At 42.1% G+C, this 14,364-nt stretch overlaps 1 protein-coding gene across 1 annotated transcript; it reads right to left on the bottom strand.

The window, feature by feature from the left end:
* Positions 1-4,433: 4,433 nt before the first annotated feature.
* LYPD6B (LY6/PLAUR domain containing 6B) lies at positions 4,434-11,184 on the bottom strand. The gene is made up of 4 exons (XM_066610811.1): positions 11,070-11,184; positions 10,091-10,189; positions 8,263-8,393; positions 4,434-4,598 (listed from the first exon to the last, which is right to left on the bottom strand). Exons 1-4 carry the CDS (start codon positions 11,182-11,184, stop codon positions 4,434-4,436), a joined length of 510 nt encoding a protein of 169 aa, XP_066466908.1.
* Between the last annotated feature and the right edge of the window lie 3,180 nt (positions 11,185-14,364).

The raw sequence follows: 14,364 nt of genomic DNA, 5'->3' as shown, positions 1-14,364 counted from the left end.
CTGCAAAAGCAACATAATAAAATTTTTACTGTGTTGCCTAGGCAACTGTTTTAATCAGACATGATCCTTCTTGGTTAGAACGTTGTGTCATCGATTTGATACACTTAATGTCCAGGAGGGGCAATAGTCTAAGCCACGCCACAGTGAGAACAGCAATAAGCACCTACCTACATAGCAAGTGCTCTGTGTCCCAGAGGACTGACCTGCACCTTCGGTCTTAAACTTTCTCATCTTCACAATAGCTGTGTGAGGTAGATCACTGTCAGTTCCATTTTCCTGAGAAAGGGGGCTTGAGGCACAATGACCACCCTACAGGCAAACAACTGAGCGTGGATTTGAGGCCAGCACATTCACTAGCTTTTGCTAAAAAGACTCTACTGAATCTGTTGTTCTGGAGGGGAGGGGGGAAGTAAAAAAATCTTAATCCACAGGATTACTGAATAATTTGTCTCCTTCCCTTCCCCAAACAGGACAGGGGTGGGGACCTCTATCTGCCTGCCTTATGGAGGGAAAACAGCTGGGTGCAAATGAAAAACTATGTTTTGCCTTTTGTTTTCACCAGATAATATTACTATCAATTTACAGCCCAATCCTGAGCAGCCCGGGGCACCCAGGCTTGGCGGCACAGGGAAGCGCTGCCGCCAGATCCTGCACCTCCTGAACTACTGCGGTAGGCACCTCAGGAGAAGGGGACAAAAGGTAAGTAAGGTAAGGTAAGGTTGGTCCCTGCAATGGGGCTACTCACTTTACCACCAGCCAAAAGGTCAGTGGTAAGGTAAAGGTGCTTGTGTAGGGCACACAACCCTATACAAGTGCCTTGGATCCTGCGGAGTGGAGCTCCACAGATCTGCCTCCCATCCCTCCCCCAGGCACGCTTCCAGCCTGCCCACCCCCCTCCCCATGTCACACCTCCCCAGAATGCCTCCTCCCCGCCTGCATCCCCACCCCCGCCTACTGTTCCACAGCTTGGCAGTCCGGGAGACTGCTGAGCCGCAGAAGCTGAGCAACCGCCCTGCGCTAGCCCAGCACCAGCTGGCACTGGGCTAGCACCGGCGGGAGCCCAGCAGTGAGGCCGGCAAATGTGCCTTACAGCACGTTTGCAACAGTGCTCGCGAGCGTAGGATTGGGCCCTTACTCTGTCAAGGTGTCCGTTAGATCATGGTGAGTACATGAAACTCATGTTAATGGATACTGTGGCCGACATTCAGTGCACACACAGTCCAGATGTCCCTGCATTCAGATTACAGCTTTCCCTGCTCTTCTTCAAATACAGCACTCTCTGTGTTGAGTCAGCGGCTGCTCCAAAAGGGTTTAGAGATGGGCTTGCTGGGCTGTGAGAGATTCTCAGAAATTCTCTGAAGATGTTTTTTAGACTCAGATAAGAAAACAAACCCCCAAACAACCACTTTTTCTTTACACAGTGGCCAAGTTCATTCACTGCACCCAAACTATGCTTCAAGAAACTCGAATACAAGTTGGTTGAGGTCCAGATTGACAAGTCATGGCTTCCAATCTGCTAGTAAATTCATAAACAGAAACCAGATTTTGAAGAGGGTTTGCAACCCACGGTTTTTGCTAACTATTGTTAGGCAGGATGCTAAACTTTATAAACTCAAGTTGCAGCCACTGCTCTACCTCCAGAGGTTGCTGTTCTGGGAGACATGAGAACACACAATACACACAATCCAGTCAAACCATGCTTTGCGTGGGCATGATGTAGTAAATCAGACACTATATTGTGGGGAATTACTTTGCATGGAAAAAATATGACTCCAGGATTTTGGAATTACCTCAACATACAGTTTGACAACATACAATAAAAATATATTATTTTTTACATAGTCCAGTACAGGTCCAGTCTATTTATACATGGATTTTTTAATACACGGATTTGACTCAACATGAATGGCCACGGCAAATGAGAAAGAATGTGTTGATCCCTGGAGAAGGGCAAAAATGCACCCCTTTAAAATCAGTTTTAAAAACTGAACAGTCCTTTAACAATAGCCTGCTTAATGGGGGGGGGGGGCAGCTGGCTGACAATCCATCAATCCTTCACTCTCCAGCTGACCCCTCCCTTCCCCCTGAGCACATGAAAGAAAGATACTTTGCATTGCTGAAGGGAGGGGTCAGAGTGAAGCCTTTCTAAGCACTTTGAGAGAGACTGATTGTGATTTAAAAACAGCCTTGCTGGCCTTTGTGATGTTTGTCTTAATGACTTCTTAATGACTCTAAGAAGACAATCCAACAAAGAAACTTTGTTTTTTTCAATTGATTTGCTATAGTGCAAATATATATGTGTTTTTTAGCCATCCATGTGAGTGTTTGGAACTGAACCCACACGAATAATGAGGCTCAACCTGTATATGGGCTTGAGTGCAGTGACAGCAAGAGCACTTTGGTGGGGTGGGGGAAGAACTGACAATAGATACAAAGGAAGAAGTTAAATATGTCTGGGATTTTAGTACTGAAGAATCCTGGAACACTGACCTCAAATGCACAGGACCCACAGTTTGGCTAGGAGGGCTGTTTCTGAGTAAGTGGAACAAGATCACATCCCATCCTCACCTCTGTCTCCTTTCTTTTTCACCACTCAGCTACTTCTTTAAACCCAGTCAAGTAGGAGGATGATGGGAGAAGATACCTCTTTCACTTCCAGCATGCCCATCTCTTTAGAGGCATCAGCAGCAGGGACAGTAAAAGAGGAAGCTGGCAAACTGTAGCACTGGTACAGTTTACACATATCAAAAAAGTATGGTTTAGCACAGGGGTGTCCAAAGCTTTTGGCAGGAGGGCCACATCATCTCTCTGCCACTGTATTGGAGGCTGGGGGGAAAAAGAATTAATTTACATTTAAAATTTGAATAAATTTACATAAGTTTACATAAATGAATATATTAAAGATGAACTTATATGAATGAATGAAGGTCTTGCAATAGCTCAAGGCCTATAAAAGGCCTTGCACAAAGCAAGGCCAGTCTTTCCTTTGCTGCCCCTGCTGCATCACAGATGTAAAACAACAAGCAGTGGAGGGAGCCCTTATCCTACAGCTCACGTGAGAGTCAAACAGTCGCCCTCAAGCTGAGAGCAGTTGCATCAGGCCAGTGTGGGCTCCAACAAATCTCTGGAGGGCCAGAGGCTCACTGGGGACTGGGGGCTCCCTGAGGGCCGCACTGAGAGGCCTTGAGGGCCGCAAGTGGCCCCAGGACCGGGGTTTGGGCACCCCTGGTTTAGCATGACTTGCATGAGATGTGGAGAGCCCTGGGCTTGTATGTTCCCCCAATGCCTTCCTCCTTTCTTCATGCATGAGGGAGGACACTCAAAACTTCAGTTAAAAATTTGGAACAAACTGTAGTTTTCCATTTCATCACAATACAGAAAACTGTTTGTACAAACCACAGTTCAGATGAAACAAGAAACTACAGTTTGCTCCAAACCACAAAGAGGAATGTTAAATGTCTTCCCCTCACACACTAAGGAGGAAAGAAAGGGATGGACAGTGCAGGAGCCCAGGACTTACTACAGCTAGTGCCTATAAACCATTCTTTCACATTACATTGTGATTTGTCATTTTATTTTCTTTGCTGATCATTAAACAAAGTTTAAGACAGCTGGAAGCAGTTGGCCCATATGAAAGTTTGGTCATCTACATTTTTTTACACTGTACCCAAATAATTATTCCTCAATGATACAATCTTTACCATAAGTTTTTTCAACTTAGGACAACAGCACCTTTGCAGCAAGGGGGGAAAAACCAATTAATTGCATGTGTATTGCTTTGGTGTAGTATGAGATTCCAATAAATAGAACGTTGGTCTTCAAGCCATTTTGTTTTGGGTGTTCTTAAAACTCTTCATCATCGTGACTGTTCACACTAAGATCTTCTTTCTTGCTCCCATGTTGTTCTGCAATTTTTGGTACTCTATTTTTTTTCTCCACGTGTTGTCTTCTTTTATATTGAGGAGTTATTTTTATATTGAGGAGTTATTTGTAGCTTTTAATTTACTACACTAGCCATCTTAAGCACATCAGTATAAAATGGACAGAAATGAAAAATAAATAAACAAAATAGATTAGGAAGAACTTTGATGCAAGGAAAAAGATAAACTGAGGCTCAGTGCTACATTTCTGTATCAGAAGTGACAAGAAATAAAGGTTTCTACGAAGGAGCCATTATTAGTGTGCAAAACGCACAGACTCTTCCACCAGAAAAGGAAGTCTGATTATTGGTCAAGTGGAAACACTTGTCTCTCCTGCCCGATCTTCTGAATACTTTGAGTATCTTTAAGATGTGAACAGCAGTTATAAACACAGCACTGTTCCTCGGCATGCAGATATCCAAGGCCTCTCTTGTCTTCCTCACCACCTGAGACGTTCTTTGTATGCTGTAGCTTCAGGGGACACATTACTTCCAATTGACAAGGAAAGTCATGTCATAACAAGAAAGCTATGATGATTGAGACCAGCAACAGAATACTAATGGCCTGCCTGTTGTTGCCTGATGTCCTCCGAGCATGCACAACCGCAAAGACAGCATTGGTATGATTCGTTGGTATGTCAACATTGCAGATCATCCCTTCGCAGCAGGAAATACATTCCTGTAGGTTTAAAAAGAAACACGAAATTTATACAGAATTAGAGTCACCTCTCAAAAAAAGTAGTTTCAGAAGATCCATATGAGTTTGTTATGCATCCTATGTATGCCTTCTTAGAAGTAAGTCCTACTCCCTACTCCCAGAAAAGCCCTATAGCATTGCAGTGTTAATCACTTAAATCTGCATAGATGAAACAGCAGCACTTCTGAATAAAAAAAAAATCATTCTCTTTTGTTTAGATCTCACTCACTCACTCACTCACTCACTCACTCACTCACTCACTCACTCACTCACTCACTCACTCACTCACTCACTCACTCACTCACTCACTCACTCACTCACGTCTTGGAAGGGGCAATTTTAGAAGAGACATTCCTATATAAAACAGAAGGTGAAATCCTCCTTCTAAGTTGGCACCAGCCACCTGCATTTTTCATAAAGAATTTTTAAATTACCCACTCTCAAATTGTGAACCCCCTTTTAAAACCAATCAGTTAATCGAATCAACAATGTAGCCCTATAACATGGCAACTTCCATGCCAGTATTTATGAAAGATGCTGATAGTTTGCATATATTTCTATTGGGTGGTCAACATGGAATGAATCTGCTAAACTGTTTTACAGCCCAAACCTATGCATGTCTACTCAGACGTAAGTCTCATTAAAGTCAATGTGGCTTACTCCCAGGAAAGTGTGGATAGGATTGGGCTGTCAATCATTTACTTAACACTTTACACACTAGGTACTTCCCAGACCTTTTGTGTGGCCTGCACATGCAACAGACTGGGATCAGAATAGGCGCTCAAATTAGGAGTTGGTATCATTGATTAGACTTCAGGTATGAGATTATATATTTTTAAAAATGTTCCTGTGGATAAAAAAAACTTCTTACTATCAAAAAAATTAGCAGGTTACACTCAAATCTTTCCTCCTGATATGCTGGGATTTTATATGGCAGCTCTGAAAATCGGTACCCCTCACCTACTACCTGAAGTGGTACAACACACTGCCACTTTATTCTGCTGCATTGGTAACCAGTAAACCTACACCCTGATGAACTCCAATCACCAGCAATGAAATAAAGCAGTGATTCCCAAAACTGGTGGATCACGATCCACCAGCCAGGGGAGCACTTATCCCAGCCCCTTTAAGGGGCAGGAGGGGTGGGAAGACAGCAACAAGATCCCCAGGATCATGCTGCTGCCAGGGACACGAGGGGAAGGTTTACTAACCTCCAGCCAGCACGGGAGTCCTGGGAGGTTCAAGGGGTCTGGGGAGCCCTCTGCAGGGCTCCAAGCCTCTGTAATTGTGACAAAATAAGAAAAAAAGGGCGCTTCTGGTTTTTATCACAAAACTAAAAGTGCCCAGTGTTTTCTTTTTTTCCACAATTACAGAGGTTTAGGGAGCCCTGCGGTGGGCTCCCTAGACCACCCCAGACCTTCCAGGATGCTAGTGCTGGTTGGAGGCAAGTTAAAAAAAAACCCTCCCATCCCTGGCAGCAGCGCAACAATGGGGATCGCATTGCTGCAATCCCCACCCCCAGCCCAGGAAATACTTAAATGGTTCTCTCCTCTTAAGGAGGACTTTGGGAACCGCTGAAATAAAGTATTGTGAGTGCAGAGGAAACTTTCTCTGTCTGTGACCAGCACTGGGGAATGTTCCAGGTCCTTGTTGCAGCATGACCTTACCTTTTTTAATCACAGAATTGATGGGATGACAGTTGATCCCATTTTATGATCGTGGAACTGAGATTGGGCATGAATACCATGATTAGATATGCAAACTATTGCCCAAGTACAACTTTCTGTTTTCCAGATCAGTGCTTCTCAGCGTATGCTTGCTGAGAGCCCTTCAGGAGCTCCACATGTACATCATAAGTGGCCACCATCTGATCCCTGCCTGGTGTGCTCATCTGTCCCACCTCCCCTATTTGCGACTCTCTTCCTTCATTCCCTTCCTATTATGGCTCTTTGCTAGTTTTACTTTTGGGCTTGGCACTGCACCGCTCTGTACAGGTGCTCTGGCTCCCGAAGAGTCTGCTCATGCACTGGAAGGGCTCAGCGAGATTCCTTTTATGGGGGAAAAGGGCTCCAGAGATCAAAAAGTTTAAGAACTGCTGCTGTAAATCACACTGATCCCCAATATAGTACGTGGTGGTCAAAAATTTGATATTCTTTCTCCTTTAAGTACATATACACACTTTAAAATATTTGGATAACAATAGACCTGTAATGTCTAGGTCAAAATGTATATATCTCATATATGTAAAAGTTCTGTTAGCAGCCTCATCATCACAGATATCTGATTTTGCTGAACCTGAGTTCAAGCACAGTCAAAAAGATAAAGAAAACCTTGATCTTCATAGCCAGGGCTATGTATATGCTTATAATAAACTCTGCATAAAGATTACTCAACTTCTGCAAACCATGCACATTTGCATACATTTTCTTTTTCAGGATGGTAGACTCTGTTTCTGCTGGTGCTGAATAAGGCAAAAAGTTATATTGAAGCCCCAACCTCTGACCCCTAGGAATCTTATTAAGATTCCCTTCCAGATATATTCCTGAGATTTCCTTAGGCAATGCCCACACATTTTCAAGCCTATATTTGAAGGGACAAGGATTAGAAACTTAAAACAAAAACAGCAGTCTTGCAGGAGGCAAGGGGAGGGCACCAGGATGCAGGTTGTGTCTGTTGTCTTGTGTGTTCCCTGAAGCATTTGGTGGGTGTCTGTGAGATATAGAAGGCTGGATTAGATGGGCCTTTGGCCTGATCCAGCGGGGCTCTTCTTATATTCTTATGTGGCTAAACCGTGTTCCCAGATTTTATATCTGCATTGCACTTGCATGAAGTCATGTTATATATGTTGCCATGCTTGTAGTGTGCCACAATAAGCAAAGACGGCAGGAAATCCATGCTCTGCAGTTTGGGCCTAAAAGCAGGGCACCTCAAAATATAGGTCAACCTTAAGCACTGTTTTGTCTTTCATCCATGTTATCTGCACCCAATGCCGCAGCAGATATCCTACTCAGGTCAAAAGAACCCACAAAATCCAACCCTCAATGGAAAACAGTTGCAGACTAGTTTAGTATCTTTTAGTACTGGTTTAGTACTCCTGCTTTAAAAGTTGTTCATTGATATATGGAAACCAACGCTAATGTGCAAATTATAAAAGAAATGTAGGTGGGGGGGGGGAATATATTGCCAGCTAGGTTAACAGCAGAAACTCAATGTCTAGTTCAGTGGTGTCAAACTCGTTTCATACCGAGGGTCGAATGGCATTCATGATGCCTGCTAAGGGCTGGAAGGGATGTCATTAGGCAGAAAGTAATGTCATTAAACAGGTCATAACCAAAAATAAGCACTTCTTCTCACTTAGAAATTCATTAGCTGCAAATGACAAAAGAGAAAACACGCAAATCTGTATCATATTTCAAGATACGGGAGAGCCCAATTTTCATGTGGGCTGCCCTTTCAGCAGTAACACCTCAGCACTGTTCAGCAGCCGAGAGCCTGAGGGCCAGATAAAAAGCTTCCGTGGGCCGCATCTGGCCCCCGGGCCTTATGTTTGACACCCCTGGTCTAGTGTTCCATTAAGAGCTTGTATTTGTAGAAGGAAGGGCCCTTGATTTAAACTGCTTTTCATACAACAAAAATCAATGCTTACCGTATGACCAGTCTCCCTGTGGTGCCGACAACCAACAAAATGGCATTCTTCTCTGGTAGCACATTTTTTGGTGACAGAGGTGCTCCTTCCACGGCTGGTGAAGTAATGGATTGTCAAACAGTACTGTGTGTCTAAAGAAACAAAGCGGAGGGGGGGGGGAAGATTCAAAATTGGGGTATCAGGTTTATACTGGAAAAGCACAGGTTGAGCTTGATAGAAAAAACCGATATATTACTATGAAACAAGCACAAGCGTCCTCAAAGCCATTTGTATGACTTAAAAAGTGAAAAGGGCAGGGCACAAGAAGAAGCCACTGTATCCAAAGAAAGAACGAAAGTCATAACTAAGTTCCACTGTAATTAATGGAACTCAAGTTAGTCACTACCAACTTATACTGTATCACTTATTTCAATGGTGCTCAATACAACCCATTCTATTCATATGCAAATTGAATTTTTGGCTCCTGAGTCTTCAAGAAAGAGGGGCTGAATTTCAAAGACTTGCTGTGCTTTTTCTTTGCTACTCTGTGGTCATAACAGGCCACAAATTTAGAGGAAGACCTGACTGATGCTTCTGCTCCCAGCTTGCTCCCATATTCCTCCATTCCTATTATTATCCATCTGACATTTTCCTATTCCAGATCATGTTTCCAGTCATATATGAACACTTGATATGGACTCATTTATAAATACACTGGGGGGGGGGCCCGGTCACAGACAAATTTCAATTGGTATTGGCTTGAAAGCTTTTAAATGCTCTCTCTCTCTCTCTCTCTCCCCCCTTCTCTGAAGTCACAGGGAGTAAAATTACATTTACTGGTCCTGTTCATCCTCACATGAGGAATGTCTGGTTAATAGGATACTACAAATGCCACTGAGTGCATTTTTCTGATCCAAGATGATAGTGCTGATGATATCTGTGTAACCCACCCTGACTCTGTTCCATTTACATGCAGTTGCCAGGGCACAAAAGTGAAGTTGCAGTACCAAGATGAGAAGCCCATAGTGTCCCTTTAACATCTTCCCACCTCCAGCCACCATTTCATCTTCAAACTGCCATAACCTTATGTCAAAAGTGCCCTTTATATATTATTGCAGTACTTAGCCATTTAACTTCATGTTTGGATACATGGACCCCCCCCCCCCATGGATACAGCCAATAGTATGGGTCTTCCCATGTAATTTTCACCATTATATGGGTCAGATCCTAGCTATTAGACCTGCTCATATGATCTGGAGGGTGAAGACCTTCTCTGCCACTGATGCTAATACACGAACATCAAAGTCAGTTCATGATGTCAAATGAACACCAGGAACGGACCTGCCCCTTGATGCGCCCTGGGGCAAAGGTCTCTCTCCCCTGCACCATGCTGAGCCCCCCCCCATACTTACCCAATGCAACAGAGCCTCGCATGGCGTTCAAGACAACTTGGAAAGCCAACTGAGGCTTCCCCACAGTCTTAAACAGTACTTCCGGGAAACCAGAAGTACTGCTTAAGATTGCAACAGAAGCCTCAGGAGGCTTCCCATGTGGTCTGCAATGCTGCGCAGATATGGCACTGGGGACAATTGCCCTGCCCCCCCCAGGCCCACCACTGCTTAACACTGTACCATGCAGAAGTACAGCAAGCTGTTTCTCGCTATTTCAATCTTTTTATTGTTAAAATGAATTCCTACAAAGTAGTCCAGGAAAACAGCTATGCACTCTAAAGTAACAGTGTTGGAATGTTAATCCTCCTTAATCACCTGATGTTCATGACAAGATAGAGTTAGTGAGAAAGGCCAAGCCACAGGCCTTTCTGTATCTTAGTGTTCCCCACAGCACTTACTCTGAGGACACCATTTATCTTCAGCCCATCTGTTACAGTTGTAATTGTCAACAACACTGTCACAAGTAAAACACTTGAAGCTGCTTGGAAATGGAGTGGCTTTGAAAATAATAAGAAAAAGAACAAGTTAAAATAGACTCAGAAATCTCAAATTGCCTGACCACAAATTCCACCCCCACCCCATTAGGTTCTAGGCTGAAATTAATAAATCAGTAAACACTGTTAAATCCTAAATTAGTCTCCTAGCTTGAATTTTCAACATACTGCATATTGGGAGGGAGCATGTTCTCAAAGGCATGGAGAACTACTATGTTTGAACAAGCCTGTTATCCCTCACCATTCAAGTATTCATCACAGGTGAACAACAGAACAAACCCTATTGTCTGAACAGGCTACGATGATCTGGAAAACTTGCCTCTCTTTAGCCTGGCAAAATTTTCAGTATGCCAATGTTACTATAATGTTACCAGTGCAGATTAAGCAGGTTACTTGCCCATTACAGACCACCACTCAAACAATCACTTTCTGATAATGTACTTAGTGTGGAAGTGCACTGGATACAAAGCACATCCAATCCTTAATTCTTCTCATCCTACCCCTCGCATCTTATAGTTCCACATTCAAACAGCATGGAAACTTATGAAAAACTGCAGGGCTTAATTAACAATGCAAAACCTCAGCATGATGTGTAAACAATAAAAGCATGCTAGACATGCAGGAAACAATTTTCTTTTAAAAAATATGATAACTTAATAAAATGAACAGGCAGGTGCACCTTTCAGATCATTAATCAAGGGCTCCACCTAATAATTAACTATTATTGAAGACAGTCAAATTAATGTTTTGCTTGCAGGCCTTAACAGAACTATACTATATATTCCTTTAAAAGAGACTCACAACGAACTTAGAAAATAAAATGCTGAAATATCTCAAAACGTATTTATTGATATATCCACACGAACTATAAACAGGTACTTACGCTCTAATGGAAGTCTCACATTATAGAAATTGATGTTCTTGGCCAGAATCCAATTGCCCGAGACTATAAAGATCTGAACAAAAGCTATAGCCAATGTGTGACAAAGCGAGGGCATGTTGCTATGGTTTGTCAAAGCCTCACACTCTTACACCTGAAAGGAAGAGCAAAACACACAAATATAATTACCAAAGAAGCATGAGACTTGGCAATGAGGTTATATACAGTAAAAAGTTTGCAGTACTTTTCTCACAACCACCATTGCCAGCACTGTTGGTGCCAATGCTTCGGCTGCAAGCAAAATACCAGCTCTACAACACTAAGTATATGCTGCCTTCTACTGACAGTGATATATACTGTAAGTAGCATTATTGCAGCAAAAACCTACATACAGTGAGGCAGGGCAGAGAGTAAGAAAGAACTTGCATAAGGTGATTGGCAGAACTTTACACTATTTAGAAAGTGGAGCAGGGCCATTCAGTTCTCAAAATCAGTTGCATATCTATAATAAAACTACTAGATCTGCAACACTTGTTAAACAGCTGCTGTCATGCAACAAGATCTTCCTTTCCCTTGGATCAGTTAATCTAGAGTAAACTGCCTCATGCTGTTTCTACATTCAGAATAACTTCAGGAGACATAAGCATGCACTGACCAAGTCAGGGAAAGCCACTACCTTGATTGTGAATACTAGGAGAGGGTTGCAGTGCATGAAGATTATATCCTGGTGATCAAGTGATTTGTGACAAATTTTATGGTTAGTTGTGCATTGACTACTCTTAGATGCCCATTCAAACAGGAGAATTAACAACATGATTATATTCTGAGGCTGTAGTGTGCTGACCCACACCATACAATTCTGCTTGCAAAAGTATATCAATTCTTCCTCACAATTTCAGCTGCATAAAATCATCAATGGTGGAATATAACCTCAATGACTATTACAAGAATATTTCAATTATTAGTTAGAGCAATTACTTTGGCAACAAGAACTCAAGTCCCTATTTCCATGTCTGCTCACAGAATTAATGTATCAAAGAGTGAAAAGCTATTTATCTAGTGGTAACTTAGGGTGGGTACAAGTGATTAGGAGGTAAGCTGGTTGCCTCTAGTGTACTTCAAGTATTGGATATGTCCCATTTTGTGCTTCCATAGATTTCTAATCTGGGGGAGAAGTCTGGAAAATGTACCACAGTCACAAAGTATTATGGTAAGCAGCAACTGTTACCCCGCACATGTCCGATCTTGTGTGATCTCAGAAGCTAAGCAGGGTCAGGCCTGGTTAGTTCTTGGATGGGAGACTGCCTGGGAAACTGGGTGCTGTAGGCTTATACCATAGTCTTTCGAGACTGAAGGTTGCCAACCAAGGTGCTAGAACATACCTTGTGGTAAATTACTGCTTGGTTAGCTGGGTGTCTGTGTTCATCCTACACCTTGAACACACAGAGGTAAATTCAAAGTTAACTACTTTAAATCATCATCTAAACAAGCTATCCAGGCAAGGTTCTCAACAGCCATTCAAGAACCTGGATTAATTCAAAGACTGGTTTTTTTCCTCCTAGCTCACTTCAGTGGGTCAGGGATAAACTGTTGTAAATCCAAATGAAAGTACACTAAAACAAAGTACAGATCTAAGCCTGCTTACTTTGCTGATTCTTGTATCAACATAAAATGAAGTGTTGGATGCTAAATACATGTACAAAACCTCTATTCAGAATCACCACTAGATGGCATGAAATAAGATTAGATCAGTAGTTCCCAAATGTTTTCTGCAATCCAGCCAGTTACAATGCTGGGAATCAGCATATACCTCTTTTCTCACTTAACATGCAGAAAAATAATTCAAGTCAAGACAAATTTGTTTGCTAATGTGCACTGGTCATCACAAACATGGGAAGAAACATTTTGCACACTGTTCAGAGGACCTAATGCAGCATCAAAAGAACACAGCTGAATGTGGATGATCACAAGCACAATACATCACATTTTGCTATTCACTCCTACATCTTTCCAAATTATAGCCAATTGCATTCAAGGTGGCCAAGTCCATCATGTATGAATAATTTTTAAATGACAGTATTTCATAATACTTAGGTGCACATACAGTCAATGAAGAACACGTGCCCAAACACTGTGCACACGTGTACAAAAAAAACTTTCGCGTAGGATGACCAAGCTGATTTGTTTGGGAAGATATTGTTATTCCCCAAGAACAATTTCAGCTATCAAAAACTCCTTGTGTTAATATTTGGTGGAAAAGCTTGTGCTTAAGAGTCCCCTTAACCTGTGCTGAGACCAGACAGTGGGCAAATGACTGATGCGTTATCTCAGTCAAACATGGTGGAAGATCAGTGGCACATATATAGTAGGAGCAATGTTTGGGATGATCACCAGTCTCTCTTACCTGTCTGGTAGGTTACAGAACAGTAATGGCCAAACTTGCTTAATGGAAGAGCCACAACAAACTTGAGATGTTTGAAAGCCACAATGTTTGAGAAGCATTTAAATTTTTAAAATATATTACTCACCATGAACATGAAACATATGTTTTAATCCAGTGGACTCTCAGTTTATACCAGGTAAATAATTATAAAGCTTGGCATTTTTAAATTTACTTTTTATATTAATTGTGATGCAAAAAATAACATCTCAAACTGTTGTGCCCTGCCAAACACTGTAAAGGAGGTAAGTTTGGATATTTTTGCCCACCATATATTGCTTCATTAATTGAATTGTTGTTGCATGCTAAATGGTGTGCAACAGCCTGTGAAAGTATCTGCTACTACAATGCCAACATAGCAAATGCACTGCTTAGATTTTTACCAGTTGTTCCTGGAAGCTATCATTTCTTGCAAATGAAAAATGATAACAATCCAAGCAGCTTCAGCCACTATTGGTAATTAAAACCTAAAATAGAGTCACTGACTGTGAAACCATCGGTCTTTCAAAATACTTGACACACAAAAAACATACAGCAGAAGCACCTGGAATTAGCGTGCTGGGATATAACTTGTATTTCAAGACATTAGATCAACAAGTTGTTTCCACCTCCTAGCACCTCCTCTTTCTCCACCACATAATTGCAAAACATATATCCATTTCAAAGACAAATGGTTCTAGAGATTAATTTATTTATTCTGGCAGCAGCCTTCAGAAGCAACAGCCTCCTCAGCTAAATACATGAAGGGGAACCCATGCGCACATGCAACAACAATGACACACCCTAAAAGTAAGCATTTTCTTACCAAGTGTTTTGCTTCTATACATTGTATCATCTAGTAATATATGAGCCTCCCTG

The sequence above is a fragment of the Tiliqua scincoides genome, chromosome 1 (genome assembly GCF_035046505.1).
Source record: "Tiliqua scincoides isolate rTilSci1 chromosome 1, rTilSci1.hap2, whole genome shotgun sequence".
Lineage (NCBI taxonomy): Eukaryota > Metazoa > Chordata > Lepidosauria > Squamata > Scincidae > Tiliqua > Tiliqua scincoides.
Note: the sequence above shows the minus strand (reverse complement) of the source record. Positions and strands in the feature narration are given on the sequence as shown.

Excerpts from the sequence above, each read along its gene's own strand:
- LYPD6B (XM_066610811.1), bottom strand. The coding sequence starts at position 11,184 with ATGCCCTCGCTTTGTCACACATTGGCTATAGCTTTTGTTCAGATCTTT. Across the intron at positions 8,394-10,090 it reads AGATAAATGGTGTCCTCAGA|ACACACAGTACTGTTTGACA; the intron begins GTAAGTGCTGTG and ends TTGTTTCTTTAG. Across the intron at positions 4,599-8,262 it reads ACAGGGAGACTGGTCATACG|GAATGTATTTCCTGCTGCGA; the intron begins GTAAGCATTGAT and ends TTAAACCTACAG.